Source organism: Lissotriton helveticus, chromosome 4_1, assembly GCF_964261635.1.
Source record: "Lissotriton helveticus chromosome 4_1, aLisHel1.1, whole genome shotgun sequence".
In the NCBI taxonomy this organism is placed as follows: domain Eukaryota; kingdom Metazoa; phylum Chordata; class Amphibia; order Caudata; family Salamandridae; genus Lissotriton; species Lissotriton helveticus.
Window position 1 is genome coordinate 1,071,696,486 of NC_136063.1, and position 18,521 is coordinate 1,071,715,006.

The 18,521-nt window shown below is 50.1% G+C and overlaps 1 protein-coding gene across 1 annotated transcript in view; it reads left to right on the forward strand.

Moving 5' to 3' along the window:
- Positions 1–18,521, forward strand: part of DNAH5 (dynein axonemal heavy chain 5) — a 5,174,212-nt gene that overhangs the window by 4,219,987 nt on the left and 935,704 nt on the right. The window contains exon 65 of the mRNA XM_078687662.1: positions 17,896–18,078. Within this exon, the coding sequence (XP_078543788.1) occupies positions 17,896–18,078 (183 nt within the window). The remainder of the gene's footprint in view (positions 1–17,895; positions 18,079–18,521) is intronic.

An 18,521-nucleotide genomic window follows, 5' to 3' on the forward strand; every position in this document is an offset into this window, starting at 1 on the left:
ATTCGCAAAGGCCGACATTCTGCAAATTTCGGCCTTTGCGATTCGTAAATGGCTTGATACATCTAGGCCTATGCTGTTAAATAACCCATAAGAGTGATTGGTTGTGTATCTGTCTTGTTTTTATATTTGGTAGTCCCTGTGAAAGAAAAAAGAAAAAGATAATCTAAGTGTCCAATACTGGTGCCAGGTGACCTCACTGCCCTCATAAAATTTCCTTGAAATTTTGGTGGCAATGAAACATGTCGGCTCAGTAGGAAGCGGTATGCATGATAGGTAACCGGTTTTAATTTAAATAAATGCACAGTGAATAATAAAGTTGGTATTGATTGAAGTGCAACTTATTTCAATTTTAATTCACATGGTCGCAGTTGTGGGATGTGATTGACTCACTTCATTTTTTTAGCACCTTTCTGTTTGTTTCGGACACTATATTTAATATTTTTTGAGGCAAGATGGCTACCAATGATGAAAAAAGTAGACATAGCTGGTGAGTACCAACCAGCGAGCCCAATGGTGGTGCGCACATGAGGTGCCATCTTGCCCTTTCACCATTTTTGGTTTATGATTGTGACGTTTGATCTTTATGTACCATTCGCATTACTCTTGTACGTTGCTCAGGGGTAATATAGTGCGGTGACTGCCATTTAAATCATGTCTAAAAATCCGCTGTAAATTATGAGTTCTTGTATATTCGATTTTCTGTTCAGCATTTTCAATGGATTATTTTTAACAATGGTTTTAATGATAATAGTTTTTAATTGTATAAGACATTGAAACTTATATATGTATTGTAATATTTTATTCCTGTACTTTTTATGGTTTCGTTATGATGTAACCGAATAAAAGTTTTATGAATGAATGACTGCCATTTATAAAAACAAGTTTTATTCAGAAATGTAAGGCAATAAAGCGGGAGGTTACCACCTCGTAATAGAAAATAGGTACAAGGGATATAAATTATGTGAATCCCTACCCCCTCTTATATGTTTTGCCTCGAGAGGTGTCTTGCAGACCAGGTCTTATTGTATTGATATTGATTGTTGAGTGGAGGGTGACCCATTTGCATTTTTTCCCTCTATAGCTCCTTGTTGTTTGTATGCAAGTATTCCAGACCCAGACAGCGAAGCTATGGCTGCTGCCGACCAGAGACACGATTCTGCCCTCCTGCTGCTGAGCCTAGCTATAGCAGGGCAATGTAGGACAATAGGTTTCTTGCCACAGGGAGGAGTGACCACCTCCCAGACAGGACTTAGTGTATTGGGCGTGGGTGGGGGCGCTTGCCAGCATTACTAGACTGCTTTGAAGGGCACATTTGGTGCCCTCCTTGCATACTCCATTTAAAACCAGTTCAGGGAGCCGTTGGCTCCCCCTGTGGCGCGAAACCAGACAAAGGACATGAAAGTGTTCTCCCTGCTGTCCAGCCCTTCCTCTGGGAGGGACCCCTTAATTGTCCCAACCTTTTTGAAGGGTACTTAAGGGCTTACCTGTGGGTAGTTCTTTAGATTTGTCGTGGGGCAAGATTCAAATCCGAAACCAATTCATCTTCAACCGTCTGGACTTTGTTGGACTTCGCTTTGGGAACCAAGACTGCACCGGAGGACACCTGCTGCTCCTGGTCTTGTCGTCCTACCAGTCTTCCGCATCATCTGTGCCTGTGCTCCATACAGGTTCTTATCTAGGCCTGTGGACATCCAAAACACCTGAAGGAATCTTCCTTGGAGTTAAAGAGTCAGTTCCCTGCATCTGCAGGCATTGAAACTAAGCTGACCGGTCTGCTGTTCCTGAGCTTCCCCGGACTCTGAACGGTTCAGCAACACAGGTAGTAGTTTTGCAACCTCCTTGAGGAATGCACTTTCTTCACAACAAGTTTGAAGCCAATATCCCTTGTCGGAACCGCTAGAGAATTACCCCTGTGCACTGGGGCGACTTGCCGTTGCCAAGGCTTGTTGACTCTCTTCTCCAGAGATTGCCGAGCACCAAGAAGCTCCAGCCTCCAGCATATCTTGCTACCAAGATCTTTGTCCTCACCGCATCTTCTGCACCGTGGGCCTGCATTCTTGGTGAGCTGCTCAAGGTCCTCTTCCGTCTCCTGTGCCTTCAGCCTGTGGTTCCTCTTGAAGGTCTTCTTTGGCTACAGCGGGGTCCCCAGCTTGCTAGGGGGCCTGCTCTGACTATCCTGCACCTGGTGAGGCCCTTGGACCTTGCTGTTCCCGACACTGCACTTTTTCCACTTTCTTCATCTGTTACTGTTACCAAGGCTTGTTGGTGCTCCCGCTGGACACCGACCCCCTGGCTCTTGAATTCCAACGGGGGACAGCTCATAAACAACTTCTGGCCTTCCACAGCATCGCTTGGTCCTCACAACTGTAGCGACAAGATCACAGTCAACTTTCCCGCATCTTTGTTCATCGGTGGTCATTAGTCTTCCGTGCCTCCTGGTCACTCCCGAGTGGCATAGACTGTGTCCTCTCTGCTTGCAGGTACTCCTCTTTAAGAATCCATTCTTGAATTCAATATGACTCTTTCAGCTTCCTCGCCAGCGGCATCTTTACTGATGTCCTCCATTGTAGTCTACGGTGGTTTCTGATTTCACTTCACACCTATGCACCTGGCTTCCCTGGTGTAGATATCCTGGTGCCCGGGGTATCCAGGGGTGGGGTGACTCTCCAATCTCCCCTCTTCCATCCTCCATGGGGTTTCTTCAGGGTCCTCTGGGAAGGGTTCTTCTTCTTGAAAACTGCAACCGCAACTTCCCCATGGACTTGCTTTGATCACGCGGTCTTGTTCCCACTCTGCACACAGTCTCTGTAGGGTTCCTGGGTACTTACCGCGGGGGGGTTCCTTGGGTTCCCAACACTTCTACATCTTCTGAGTCCAGTCTCGACTTGGGTCAGCGTTCGCATTCCACTTTCTCAGTATATGTCTTGGTCTTCCTCTGTAGACCGCTGTGGAATTGAGCTACTTACCTGTTCTATTGTAAGCATGGGCGGATTTTGCGTATCGGCAATCCGCGGATTTGCGTATTTGCGTATTTCGAAAATACGCAAAATCCGCGGATCCTAGCGTATTTTTTTTTTGTGTGTTCGCACGGGTTTCTGCACGTTCGCGAGGGTTTTATTGTACAAAACGCTCGCGAACGGGCAGAAACCCGTGCGAACACAAATGCATAGGCCTCTATCCAGCATCACAGCTGATTTTCGACGGTAGATTTGGGAAGAAGGCACATCTGCCCAGCCTTGACAACGCTCACGATTGTTTTTGGGCTGATGAATGAGTCACTGAATTTAAGCTTCAACTAGGGCACATGCTTTATTGATATCTGTAAGTGCTTCCTGTTGAGGTTTAATTTTTGTGACAGGACAACCGTGCCAGAATGAACCCTGCCCTTCATATTTATTCAAGAAGACGCCACCGTTTTGTGCCATACCTCTACTCAACTGGAGGACTTTCTACTGGATAATCAGTAAGTGCTACCTCGTTGGGTAAATGTATAGTGCTTTTACTACACTACAGCTGCCTAAAGTGCCAGAGAGTTGTCTACAGCGACCAGGTGTGTGTTACTATGCAATGGCGCCGAAGGGCGCAGGGGTCCCTTGAGTGAGCTGTCCATCATAGTGGGTAAATGGCGGGAAGACGGTGCCCACGGCAAGTGTGTGGGCGGGGCCAAACGGGCGGGCTCCCATGCGAGTGCACACGCCTCTTGTGTGTATAAAAGGTCCGAGACCGATCAGATCAGCAGATGAAGATACAGAACCTCCTGGTCACAGGAACAGCACGGGGATTGCGCTCGTGAAAGGCAAGGATGCAAAGGCCTCTATCCAGCATCTCAGCTGATTTTCGATGGTAGATTTGGGAAGAAGGCACATCTGCCCAGCCTCCACGACGCTCACGATTGTTTCTGGGCTGATGAATGAGTCACTGCATTTGAGCTTCAACTAGTTCCAGCGACCATGTGTGTGTTACTATGCAATCGCGCCGAAGGGCGCAGGGGTCACTGTCTATTTTACAATGGCGCCAGCAAGCTGCCAGCGCCGTTGTAAAATAGTTACAAAGTTAGCTTGCACAGGAAGCATTTAGATAAAATAAAGCAGGTGCTGCTTTATTTTATCTAAGTGCTTCCTGTGCAAGCTAACTTTGTAACTATTTTACAACGGCGCTGGCAGCTTGCTGGCGCCATTGTATACACGAGTTTGAACCCGTTACGTCCGCGGATTTTTTTTTGGGATTTTGTGGGAAATCCGCAAAATCCGCGGATTGCGGATTTCCCAAAAATCCGCAAATCCGCGGGCGTAGCGGATTTTACGCCCACGCTTATTCTATTGTTGAAGTGTTGTGTGTACTTATATTATATCACCGGGTAGAAGATATTACAATATGTTAATGAGAGTTTATAATAAATACATATTTTCATAACTGCACAGTGTGGTTCTTTTTCACTTAACCTACACTATATGATTAGCACTGTTAAAACACGCTCCATCTGGACTAAGCCTGCTTTCCACAGCTACCACTTAGAGAGCTTTCTATGGTTGTTTAAGACCACTAAAATCACTATGACGGTTGCCTGGATTAGTGCAGGATTCTTCACTTAAATAGGTGTGCACCATGTACTAAGCCATCCTACTACACTTCCCCAACCAGATCACACAGTGGTGACAGATGCGTCACTTCTGGGATGGAGCGGCAATATGGGAAACGCTAAGATCAGGTAACACTGGTCTCTGGCGGAGTCGGGGCTCCATATCAATTTGTTGGAGCTTTGAGCAATTCTTTTGGCATTGAAAGCATGTCTTCCCTCTATCAAGGGGAGTTAGTGAAGGTGGTCATGTACAATATCACCGCCATGTGGTACTGCAATAAGCAGTGCGGGGGTGAGGTTGTGGACCCTTTGTCAAGAGGCCCTGCATCTCTGGCCATGGCTGGAACAACCGGGCATAACCCTGGTGGTTCAATACCTAGCAAGTTCTCTCAAAGCCATGGTGAACAATCTCAGCTGTCGATGCCTAGCGGATCATGAGTGGCGTTTCCAGTCGGAAGTGGCACAAGGTCTCTTTCAGCAGTGGGAACAACCTTGGTTAGATCTGTTCACCTCCAAATAAAATGCTCAATGTCCGCAGTATTGCGCGCTGGAGTTTCTAAGGTGGGTATTGCTTGGTGGCGCTTTTCGTAGTGAGGGGAGCTCAGCCTTTTCACCCATACCACTTGTGCCCAGAGTTCGGAAGAAGATCAACAACGACCGGACCCAAATCATCTTGTCGCTATGGACTGGGCAAGGAGAGTCTGGTATCCAGAGCTTATGAAAATGAGTATGTTGCAGCAGCAGGGGAGGGTTCTCCACCTGAACCTGTCAACTCTTCGCCTCCATACGTGGAGATTGAGCGGCAGTAAGATAAGTTTGACCTTCCTCCAGAAGTATGCAACATTATTTTGGCAGCCAAGCTGCCCTCCACTAAGATGGTATGCCTGCCGTTGGCAAAAGTTTGTATCATACTGGACAGAAAGGGCTATTGACCCTCTGTCTGCTTCTCTCTCGATGGTTCTTTTTATTTTTACCCTTGACCAGCATGACTCTGCTTTGGGTACTCATTTTTTTGTTTTTGTTTTTTGAAGACCGTTATTGCATAAATGGTAAATATCTTACATGTTACATTCAGCGGCTCTCAGGGGCCAGCCGGGCAGAAAACAATCGGGTAAACCTATGACTAGATGACACAGCCATTTAGCCGACAACCCGGGGGTCCGGCGGCGAGTCTCATGTGGGTGTATATGCAGCCATCCGATGTGCAGGTATTTTAGCATTAGATCTTGTATTTTTGTCTTACGTTGTAGAGATGTGCTTTGCAGCGATCACCCAGCATTAGTGCCATGATAGCAATCCCCCAATTCCCCGCAAATAGCCGAATAGACAGTTGTGGGCAACCAATAGCGGGGGGGATCTGCAACAGATGGTTTACCAGATCCGTGACCGTAATGCTGACTATGAAATGACTAAGTGTACAATAGTATAGCTCACTGAGGCATAGTGGTAGGTGGTTATGTGCGGCAGGGTGAGTCTGCAGCCGTTTCAGGCAGGTCTCAAGTGTCTGGTAGTATAGTGTCTGCGTGGTCTCCCAGCGCTGGTGTTGGGAGGTCGCAAGAAACGCAGCGATATCTGATAGGCTGTGCAGCGGGTCTCTTGTTAACATGGGTGAGGGTGTGTGTAAAGTCGTATCTCTCTCAATGTATAAGTGTCACCGTGGCTCCGCAGGGCATGTGTAACTCAAGATCAATAAGGTATCGTTTCCTGTTAGTGTCATGCTGCATCTAACGTCTTCCTTTGTGTAAAGAAACGGGTCCGGTCAGGGAACACGACCAGTTAACAAACCATTCCCTATGCCTACATCCTGGCAGGGAAAATCTGGGGGGCAGGGCCAGTAAGGAAGGGGTAGGGGGGGGTTTCGTCACAGGACCTCACATGGGGTGGTGGTTGTGGGGCAGGGCCTAGCAGGGCTTCTCGCCACGTGAAGTGCACAGGTCAGCCGAGGCAAAGGCAGTGGCTGGCGCGTGGCGCCGCGTGGGCGTCCGGCGCAGTGCGTGGTATAGTAAGTGCCTATAGTCGTTAGTGTATATCTCAAAGTCCAGAGAAGCGGGTGAGCGGGGAAGAGGGGGGCAGGGCCATGTCAGTTTCCGGTGGTGAGAGGTGATGTAATGCGGCGGTACGAGTGTGTCTCAGGCAATCCCCTGTTCCTGGCAGGTGCGTCGGAACGCCTTGAGGAAGCCTTCCCAGAGCTGAGCAATAGGGAACTTACGCAGTCCCGCTGTTTCCTCGCGGAGAAGCACCGTGCCTTCCGCTCGCGCCCAGTTGGTGAAGGAGGCGCGCCAGTGCTGTGTGTGAGGGGGGGTCGCTGCCTTCCAATGCTTGGTAAGCAGTCGTTTGGCTGTTATGAGCCCCATGTCCCAGAAGGGCGTCCGCACTTTGGTAAGTTTAGTGCGTTTGTATAGCCCCAAGATGCACGCTTCCCACGTGTGCGGTACCTGTTCGCCAGTGCTGCGTATGAGTACCGTTATAACTTCAGTCCAGTACATGTGCACGTCGGGACAATGCCACAGCATATGCAAGAGGTCCGCTCCGTTCAGAGAGCAGCGCGGACAAGCGGCATCAGTGGTTGCGAAGTACCTGTTTATCTTGTCGGGTGTCAGATAAGCTCGGTGCAAGATGTAGAATTGAATTATTCTAAAACAGGGGTTGCGTGGGATGTATGTCGGCCCGGCTAAGATCATCGCCCATTCTCTATCAGTCCATGCTCGTCCTCTCTCCATCGACCATTTGTCCCGTAGCGGCAATGTAGTCGGTTGCGAGTGTATTAGTAGGGCCTGCGCTAACCAATGTATGACATGTGAGCCATCTCCCATGACGTGGAGATACTGCATAAAACTGTGCATCGGCAGTTCGTCCGTCATGGTGCCCCAAGACTGAGTGAGTGTGCGTAAGAGGGACGCATGCAGCAGGAACTGGCCAGCCGGGATGTCCGTGCTAGCGGCCAGGTCCGCAAAGGTGAGTAGTGTTCCGTCAGTGTAGAGATCTCCCAGAGTGTCCACCCCGCCTGTGTCCAGCTAGTCAGTCGAGTCACAGTTAGTGCATCCACTGGCCCTGGAGTACCCAGTATAGGTAGTATCGGAGCGTATGGCGTCGTCGCCTGGGTGAGCCGTAAACAACGCAGAAAGCATCTGCGCGCCACCGCCAGGTGTAGTTGTAAGGGGCAGGGAGTCCGGGTTATCGGGTGGAACAGCGTGCAGATTTGCGTTTGCGTCCAGGCAGCAGTGTCCGAAGCAGTATCTTAGAGGTGGTTGCCGCTGAGCCACCCCGTCACCCACTGCATCTGTGCCACAAGGTAGTATAGCTCCATGTGAGGGACTGCTAGGCCCCCCTGCTCAGTTGGCATGTAGAGCTTGGTCAGCGCTACGCGGGGCCGGCCCGCCGGCCCGCGTTCCAGATGAGACTGCGTAGCAGAGTTTCCAGGTCACGGAATATTTTATTTGGTACGTATGTGGGCAGATTGGCAAAATAGTACAGCAGTCTGGGCAGCACTATCATTTTAGTGAGTGCTATACGGCTCGGGACGTTTAGAGGTAAGGTGTTCCAGAACTTGATCTGTGCCCGAATCGAGGCGATGGCCCGCAAGAGATTCCCCTCAAGGATATCCGTCGGATTCCGATATATTCGGATCCCCAGGTATCGGAATGTAGTGGGATGCCATTGCAATCTACCTCCGCCCAGGCGCACGTCGCATTCGGGCGTGTCTGGACTAAAGGAAAAAGCCCCCGATTTGGACCAATTAACTCGCAGTCCTGACATTTCTTCGAAGGTTCGGAAGACGTCGGCCAGGGAGTCAGGGATGTTAGTTATGTCTCTGACGTACAGCAGCAGGTCGTCTGCGTATAGTGACACTGCGTGGCGGCCATCTATTAGCGGGATTCCCCACTCAGGCCCCTGTGTCCTGAGGATTGTGGCCAGGGGTTCCATGGCCAAGGAGAACAATAGAGGCGACAGGGGGCAGCCCTGTCTGGTGCCTCTCCGCACCCGAATAGCATCCGAGAGCAGTGCGCCCGTGCGAACTCGGACCGTCGGTTTGTCGTACAGCAGGCCCACCATGGCTTCGTAGCCTCCTCCCAGTTGGTATTTTTCCATAACCGCACCCAGGTAGGGCCACTCGATCGAGTCAAAGGCCTTTTCTAGGTCTATTACCAGGCATCCTGCTCTGGGCCACAGATGGGTAGCGTATTCCTGTATACGGAATAGGCGGCGGATATTGTGGGAGGTGTGCTGTATCGGAACAAAACCGTTTTGGTCCTGGTGTGCCAGGCGGGGGACATAGGGGGACAATCTTCGGGCTAGTGTGGAGGCCAGTATCTTATAGTCCGTGTTTAGCAGCGCCAGGGGACGGTAAGAGCCCATCTGTGTGCAGTCCTTGTCAGGCTTTGGGATGGAGATCAGGGTTGCTTCATTCAACGATGCGGGTAAGAGCGCATCTTCCGCTGCTGCGGCGTACACGTTCAGAAGCCGCGGAATGAGTATATCCGCGCCTGCCTTATAAAATTCGGCCGGAAGCCCGTCCGGGCCAGGGGATTTGCCGTTAGATAGGTGAAATATTGCTTCGCGGATCTCGTCAGGGTCAAGCGGGGCTCCTAGTTCGTCTTGCTGTGCGGTAGTCAGGTGTGGCATGAGCAGTGGGGAGAGATAATCAGCAATGTCCGAGCGTGTGCACAGCAGTCGGGAGCGGTATAATGATTCGTAGTGGTGAGTGAATGCATCGTGAATCTGATGTTGCGAGTGCAATAGGCCCCTCCCTTCCGCGTGTTTCGCCGCCACTGGGGATGAGCGGGATTCTTGTGAAATCAGCCAGGCCAGTAACTTGCCAGGTCTATCACTTGAGTGATGTGTCCTCGCCGAGTGCGCTGCGTAGTTATTGTCTCGGAGCCGCATGCTCTGCGCGCGCCCCCTGCAGTGAGTCAGCGCTACCGCCTACTGCCTCCCCCTCCTTATCCAGTAGGTCGGATTCTACCCGGGTCAGTTCACTTTCTAGTTGTCGCCCCATGTGACCTTGTGTCCTCAGGCAGTGTCCACGGACCACTACCTTGAAGGCGTCCCATTCCACCTGGGGGGAGGAAGCCGTGCCCGCGTTGTCCTCAAAGTACTGGGAGGTGTGTGTAAGGAGGGATTCGCGGAAAGCCGCATCAAGCAGGAGTGCTGGTTGTAGTTGCCAGGTGGGAATGGGGGGGCGTGGGCGGTCCCAAGCTATGGATAAAAAGTGTGGGTTATGGTCTGAATGCGTGCGGCCCATGTATAATGTCAGTCACTAGGGGCAGGAGTGCAGTAGTCGCCATAAATCTGTCCAGGCGGACATGTAATTCGTTGGCGCCTGAGTAGTATGAGTAGACCCGCGTCCCAGGGTTGCGCGATCTCCAAACGTCATGGAGATCCAACCGGTCAGCCCATTCCAGCAGCGCCTTTGTGGCACCACGCGTCGGAGCGCCTATGGGGGGCGGGAATGAGCGGTCCAGTGTTATGTCTAATGTGCAGTTGTAATCTCCCCCCAGTAGCCACGGGATCGCGTGCCAGGACGCCATCGTCGTGGAGAGGTGCATCAGGAAGTCTCCCTGATCAGTATTCGGGGCATACAGCGATGCCAGCACTATCTGTTGGCCATCCAGTCTTCCTTGCACTACAACAAACCTGCCCTCCTGGTCTAGTGTAGTGTCTGTGACTGTCCAGGGGATCCCAGGGCGGACCCATATCAGCGCGCCGCGTGCATATGAGGAGTAGGTGGTAGCATAGAGTTGTCCGCGCCACTTGCGATGTAGTGCCAGTACCTCTGTCTTATTCAAGTGTGTTTCCTGAAGAAGTGCGATGCCAATCTTGTGTCGTTTTAGGTAGGAGTAGATCTGGTAGCGCCTAGCTGGTGTGTGCATTCCCCTGATGTTCCAGGTGCATATCCGTACCTCTGACATAGCGCCTCAATGTGTAAGTTCCTCCAGCTCCCCCGCACGTGAAACTCCCAAGCAGCGCCCCCCGCCAGGTCCAAAGCCCTGTCCCCAGCACTAGTCCGCCCCAGGGTCTCAGTATGGAGTGTGACGATCTCCAGTGGTGTAGAAGGGTAGGGAAAGGGGGGGGAACATAAAGCCTCAACATGGCAACATAACCTGAAATGCCAAAAGGTCGGCTATACAACATGTCGCCGTCCAAACGCTCAAATGAGCTCGTAAACTATACAGTTCTAGGGGTTATCTTGTGGCGTATTGTCTAACAATTGCAATTGCAGTGTAGTTCAATGGGAGCGTAGCAGTCCTCCCGGGTAGAGTAGGGAGGCCATCGCCGTCTGGCAGTTGCCCGGATCTTGTCTCCCAGGGCGAAGCCGGCAGTGCTCTCAAGTGGCAAGTGCTGGGGGCTATGTCTCCAGGAGCAGATCCCTTTCCCCGGATGGCTCGGGGAGCGCCAGTCGGCGCGTGCAGTATCACTGAAAAGGCGACCCCTACGCGGCAGTGTACAGTGTGATCGCGCGTGTGTGGTGGTCACAGTACCCGGCTGAAGTTCAGGGTCTCAAGGAGAGCGGGGTCCAGCAGCTCGCTGTCGTGCAGGCCTGCGCTCGCGATGGGGGTCTGTGGAGCACTCGTGTAGTCCTGGTCGCTCCAGTGCACAAAGGCGGGAAACCGCCCTGGCCAGCTCAGCCAAACAGGTCAGCAGTTTGTGGGGTGACGTCCGGCAGGTCGTCCGTGCGTTGGGAGTCTGGTAATCCGTAGATCGCTTCATCGTCGCTTTGGAGGGGCGTCCGGTTAGCGGTCGGGGCAGGGGATGGAGCCGGGGAGCTGCTGATTTCCGCCACGCTGCGGAGGGCATCCTGTTGTCCTTGCATCTTCTTGTGCGCAGATGGGAAGTGAGCCGGTGGTCCTCGAGCTTCAGGAGGAGTGGGAGCTCTGCGTCGGCGGCGTCTCCGAGCCCCTCGTGTGCGTTCCATGGTGGCAGTCCAGTGCGCTCGCCTAGGCACGTCAGGCATGTTCTCGTCAAGCCAGGCCTCAACTTCATCAGGGTTCACAAAGAAGTGTGTCCTATCTTTCGCCACCACCCGTAGTTTGGCAGGGAAGAGCAGCGAGTATTGAAGTCCAGCTTGTCGCAATCTTCTCTTCACCTCTAAGAAAGAGTGTCTCTGTCTTTGCTCTTGCACTGTATAGTCCGGAAAGAACATCACCGTAGTGTTGTCAATTCGGACCTCCCCCAGCTTCCTGGCTTCCCTCAATATCGTATCGCGGTCTCTGTAGTTCAGGACTCGTATGATGATAGGCCTGGGGTTCGAGCCAGCTGAGAGGGGTTTCGTGGGTACTCGGTGAGCACGTTCCACCACGAAGTGGGGAGATAGTGTGCCTTCCGGCAGCAGGTCACGTAGCCAGTCCTCCACTCTCTGTGTAGGGTCCATCCCCTCCCATTTCTCCGGGATGCCCACCAGGCGGATGTTGTTCCTTCTCGCCCTCCCTTCAGCATCCTCTGCGCGTTCTTCCAAGAATTCCACCCGATCGAGGAGATCCTGTATGTGCCTGTCAGACTGGGTCACCGTCGGTTCCATTGTTGCCACCGTGCCTTCCAGCGTCGTGGTGCGTTCCTGCAGTTTCTTGTGGTCAGCTCTGAGGTGCGTCAGGTCTATTGCCACACTGTCTATCCTTGTTTCTAAGGAGGTGCGCGTCTGTTGGAGGGACTCCTCCATTCTTTCCATAGCTGCCAGGACCGAATCCAGTTTCGTCGCCACGTGGTCGGCGTCCATCTTGGACGAGGTCTTCGGCGTTTTCCCCTTTACCGATGTGCTCCCCGTTCCGGTGCGTGTCATAACCCCTCCAGACATGGGGCAGGCGACGTGCACAGGTAGTGCCAGGGGTTCAGGTTGCGTCCTTCTGAGGAAGCACCGGGGGGCAGATGATCCGTTGGATCGTGACCGTGGTGTGTTCGGTAGTTCAAGTGGATAAGGCGCAGTCTATAGCTCCGGGCCTTTCGCGCAGCAGGTCAGGGCCAAGGTGTGTATCAGTGGATCGCAGGGGGTGGGGGGAGGGGAGAAGCAGCCACCACCCGGTCGTCTTGCAGACTCCTCAAGCCGTTCCTGCGTGGACAGCAGCCAGCAAGTGCCCTCTGCCGCGTCGGTCGCGGTTGTGAATGAGCGCAGGCCCCGCAGTCACTCCAGCGCCCCCAGAGTCTGCTCGGCAATCAGGTGTGGTGGGCCCAGTAGCTCCGTTCTCGAGGGTGGTCCCTGTTACAGTTCGAGGTCCACCTGGGCCGTCTCCGCAGTTAGGGCGTCACACAGGGCAGAGGTGTCGCAGGCGCATGGGGGCCCAGCCAGCAGTCAGAAATGTCCGTGCCCTGCTAGTGTCCCCCGCAGCCCTCAGTGTGTGGGTGTCTCCAGCGCAGTGACTCACTGTGTCTCGTGGTTTCGCGGGCTCCAGGGGTCTCTAGCCAGTGATGGCGGCAGGAGGCAGCGTGCAGTCAGGGAGCAGGCGAAGGAGGAAGGCTCCGTTCAATTCTCGGCGCCGCCGCACCAGTCGCGCACCTCGGCGCTGGCTGCGTCCAGGGTCGGGCCCCCGCCCCCACGCCTCCGCGCCCTCGCAGGTCCGCTTCAGCCAGTCGTGGTCCGCTGCAGGCCCCGGCCGGCCTCAGCACGTCGTCCCTTTGTCCAAGGCTTTCCGGGGGCTCGGAGTAGGAAGGCTCCGGTCGCAGCAAGGCTAGGGTCGATGTGCCTTGCGCCAGTCGTGTCCCCCAGTAACTGGGTCGTCTCTGGCAGGGCGCAGTGTGAGGCCCGGTAGGCCGCAAGGAGCCGCGGTCTCGCGTACTCGCGTCGCCCAGCAGGGTCTCAGGCAGGGTCTCAGGCAGGCCGGGTGAGTCAGCGCCGCTGGCCACGGCGCGGAGCCCCGCGTCCGATCCTCCCAATAGTCGGCCTGTGCGCAGTCAAGAATTGCGGGCTGCTCCGCCAGCAGTCTCAGGCCAAACAGGATCGTCTGGGTCGGAGAAATGTCCCGGTGTAGGGGAGCTCAGGCAGGAGCTCTACCCGGGCACGTCTATCGCCATTGCGTGCTAAGCCACGCCCCCTGCTTTGGGTAGTCATAAGGGTTATCGTTCTGCTCTGTCTGCTTGTTTATGGCTGCCAGATCAACCCTCTCTCTTTAAGTTTCCAATTGTAAATAGGTTCTTGACAGAGCTGGCTCTCTTGTTTCTGCCCACACCCTTTGTCATGCCACATTAGGACCTTCATTCGGTCCTCACTTTTCTTATGTTTGCTCATGTCGAGCCTTTGCACAACTGTCCCCTCTGGCTTCCTACCATCAAGACAGCCTCTCTGGTCATAACATCTTCCTGGAGGATGAGTGAGTTACAGGCGCTATCATTTAGGCCCCCCATACATGATGACTTTTCCAGATAAAGTGGTTCTATAAACCTGTGCTATATTCCTTCCAAAAATTGTGACCCCGTTCCGTCCCGGTCAGTCTATCACGCTGCCCACCTTTTTTGCTCTCCCGCTTCCCTCTAAAGAAGAGGATGGGCCCCATCGTCTGGACCCAAAAAGAGAGTCCGGGTGGATGACCAACTCTTTGTGGGGTACGTGGGAGCTAAGATGGTCGGACAATACAGAAAAGGACCGTTTCTCTCTGGGTAGTTCTCTGCATAAAGATCTGCTATGCGTTGGCTAAGAAGCAGCCACCTGAGGGGTTAAGAGCCCATTCCACAAGCAGAAAAGCTGCGACTACGGCCTTGGCATGGGATGTCCCGTCCCAGGCATCTTCCAGGCAGCAAAGTGGGCTTCTCTGCACACATTTGCCAAGCACTGCTGCCTGTACAGTCAGGTCTGCAGAGACGGGCATTTGCCCCTTTGGTCCTGCAGGACTTTCTAGTGTGAAGAATTTGTCCACAGCCCACCGCCAGGAGGCTATCGCTTGTGCATCTATTCTAAGATAAGGAATCTCAGCTAGAAGTCTCTATCAGATAAACAAGTTACTTACCTTCGATAACGCATTATCTGGTAGAGACCATATCTAGCTGCAGATTCCTTAAAGACCCTCCCGTGCCCCCCGCACTGCAAACTTATTTGTAAGGGCTATGGTTATTCCCTTTCTCAGGGCCCTAGTTTTGGCACACACTTTCATCAGTTACTTCATGGCTATGCGCTTCTTGCGTGGAAAAGTGAAAAGTACTGACGTCCGCACACCTGAATGGCGCTTATATAGGTGACCGTGATGTTGTTTCGTGTCATTTCAATATCTTTATTCGATTATCAAAAGGTAGTCACAAAAATACAATCATATCACATTTAAAACATTAGAACAAATCAAATCAGTTATTAAAACTCCATTTCTTAAGTCTTGACCATACACAATCTCATAGTAGGACGTCAAAGAAAAGAGACATAAAATTATAGTTACATATTTGTTTCCTCAAATTAATTGCTTTTAGGATGAACAGGGCAACACTATAACAAGCCCGGGGATCACCTAATGTCACCATAAATTTCACAGCAGCTTTGTGTGACGTAATATTATGGGTGACAAACAATGGTTTTAAATAAAAACATCTAACATTCTGATAAAAATTACAGAACAACATAAAGTGCAATGTGCTTTATTTGCTTTGATTATTGCACAGGCTTAAAAACTCTCTCGTCGGATGAGACCTCATTTTAGGGGAGGCTACGAGATGGTGAACTATGCCGCATCTCAGTCTAATTAGCACAAAGCGGTGCTGGGAATAAGGCACATATGTCAAATAGTTGCTAGTACTCACATCTAAGCTGTATGATATATACAGGGCGACAGTAGATTTATCCAGTCTTAGATCTCAAGTCCAACCTATGTTGTAAAAAGTATCACTAATCTCCTTCTTGGTATAGTACAAGGTTGCTGATGTTTCCGACCATACTGATGTTCTATACAGATTTTCTAGGTCAGAATTAATATGTAGCAACCATGGGATTTTAAGTGCATTGTGCAATTTAAGACATTCTAAAATAATCGATTTAGTTAAATCACTTTCTTCCCTTTTACAAATAGAGTCTCACAGTAACAGTGGTCTAGCCAGTAGGAGGTCTTCTAAAAACTGGAGACCCACCTCATAATGTTCAATAGTATTCGAAGCAGATGGTGGCATGTATAACAGGCATTTCAGGAAAAGATTTTCAAGTGTTTGCAGGTCTTTGCCTTTTACATGGCCCCAAAGCCTTGCCCCATTAAGGGCTAGACTTACTCCTTTGGCTTTGTATAGGGCCACCATCTCATTCTTTGGCCTGTTCCCCAATTTGAAGAAAATAAAAAACTCCCTGTGTGTTCCTGCTCATTTTTGCTCTAGTATTTGAAATGTGTTGTGTCCAAGAGCCATTATCCGAGAAAGAAATACCAAGATAGCAAGAGGAATTAACAGTCTTAATAGGGCTTTTTTCAATAAAAAGTTTTTTGTCATAACTGACGCTAATGATGCCGACTATGTCACTCGGAGCCTGTAGCTGTACTTGCCCTGCAATCTTTCCCTCAATGATATATTTATGCTTTTTGATGCATAAACATTCTCACATGTGTTCGTTTTCAGACGCTCGGATGTTGATGCCTTTGTTTACAATATAGAGGAGTGAGTAACTGCATTTGTTTTTCTGCAATACATTTCTAGATGCATTCAGGGTTTAGACTCCGGGATACAATGTCTTTGTTCACATGACCTAATTCTGTTGCATACACATGGTCTAGTTTTTAGGCGCGCACTGTAACACTTACAAGTTTCTCATTACTGAACTCAATCTAGTCTACAGGCTCACACATGACATGAATTAAAATTAATCAGATTGTTTTGGTCAGGCGAAATTCAGTATCCTCAAGAAAATACAAGGAATGGGCGTAGTTCACAGAGTTTTGCTACGCGGAACTCCGAAAAGTTTGCAAAAAACTCTGCGGAGTTCCGCAAGTGGTGAAGTGCAGTGGTCTTCCTGCCACTCGGGTAGAAATTCTACTCGTGCGGCAGCTCGCGCTCGCAAAATTACCGATTGTGATCACTAGCGGGGGAAAAAACTCTGCTGCACTATGCGAAGCTGAGTTTTCTGCATTCCGCGAGCTCTTGGAATTGAGCGGAGTCCATCGCCAAGGCCTAGAAAATACTCATATTATTTTTGTGCATATTGAAGGGAATCACTGATGGTTTGCATATTTTTCTTTGTAGGTGGCTACTTCTTTATTATCCTGATGAGGACTCCTTATGATTTTTTTGGAGGGATCGGAACGCCGATTGATTACAGCCCACCCATATCAATAATTATTGGACTGTTGAAACTTAACTGCTCATTACTTGAAGCGCCTGCATCTGTTTTTTGACTACTTTGGCTATCCTTTGATGTTGTCAATCATCATTTGTGTTGATTTCTCTTTCATTTATGAACATTTTGCACAAACTGCTGCCTAACGCAGGCATGATTTTTATTGTGCAAGAAGGGACACCTTCCTGCACAAGAACAATCCTCTAAGGCTTTTTCCTATTTTTATGTGTAGAGATGTAGAAAGAGGGAAAAAAAGGAGAAATAAAGATATTTCTACTCTTTAAGCCTTCTCTAGGAAGGCATAGCATTCTGACGCATTTCCAGGTCCACCAGTATTCGTGACCCTGAGAATAGTTCAGAATACATGAGTAGATGCGTGGAACACCCACGCTCAACCCATAGAACGCCTCCCCGAGGCATGAGTAATGCACAGCAGTGACTTGCGCTGTCTTGCCTTACTCCAGATATATCAAGCCATGCAGGGCTACACAAGGTGGACTTGTGTGGCTTGTGAAATCTGAATCTAGTTTTTGTGTCGCCCTACGCGCCCTTGTGGGGTGTAATGGTGATGCAAACCCTTGATAAGGATGTCCCTGGAAGTTCAATACACTAACTGTGGTCATGTAATGTAGTAATCGTGGAGTTCACTGTAACTGATACATTTGTCTATAAAATATTTGTCTATGAAAATGAGAGTAATTGATGCATTTTGTATTAAGACAGTAGTTGCAAAGCCTGTGGTTGATATTGTCATTTTAGTCAAACAAGTGTAATACTTATTTTTCAACTGCTGCTGATTTCTAGAGGCAATATGTCAGAAGGGACAGGAGAACAATTACTAAAGGGCATATGAAAGTGTGCAGAGTTTGAGGTCAACAGTATAGTATGCACTCTAAAGGAGATGATGGACAGGTGCACATTTTTGAAACAGTCAAATACTTGAATTATAGTGAAGAACCATACACTTTTGATAGGAAGTGTGCTATAGAGACTTGTCCTAATAGTAGATCCCCTGGAGTTAGATGATAATTATCTTGTGTTAGGCTTTCGTTTTCCATTCCATACTAACTTCCCATTTGTTTCTTTCAATAAAAAGGTAAAGGTTGGTGATAAAGAAGTGGATGTGATGAATGGATTCAGGCTCTACATCACCACCAAGCTTCCTAACCCAGCATACACCCCTGAAATAAGTGCTCGCACCTCAATCATTGATTTTACTGTTACAATGAAAGGACTGGAGGACCAGCTGCTTGGAAGAGTAATTCTTACAGAGAAACAGGTATTGTTATAAAGAAAGAACTGCCTGCAATGTATGATGCACTATTGTTTATGTACGATGTACCTGTTAGAGGTACATCATCCTTGCTATGCAAAAGCACATCATCCAACGTGTATTCCAGCATTTTGGGTAAAAGCTACATTGGACTGGACAGTTTGCAATGAACACAGATGAATTGTAACTATATATATATATATATATATATATATATATATATATATATATATGAGGCTCCATTTCTCCATACTTCCCCAGGGAAAACAGCACTCGAGAGGGTGGCAGATTAACAACGGGGTCTTTAATCAATACAAAACAAACTCATTTCGGCGTTTAGCCTTCGTCAGTGTCAGTGACACTAGACTCATGCATACTCATAAAGCACTGACAATTTCATTAACACAAACAAGGGACTAAACCCTCTGTAGTGAATAAAGCGCAATCTT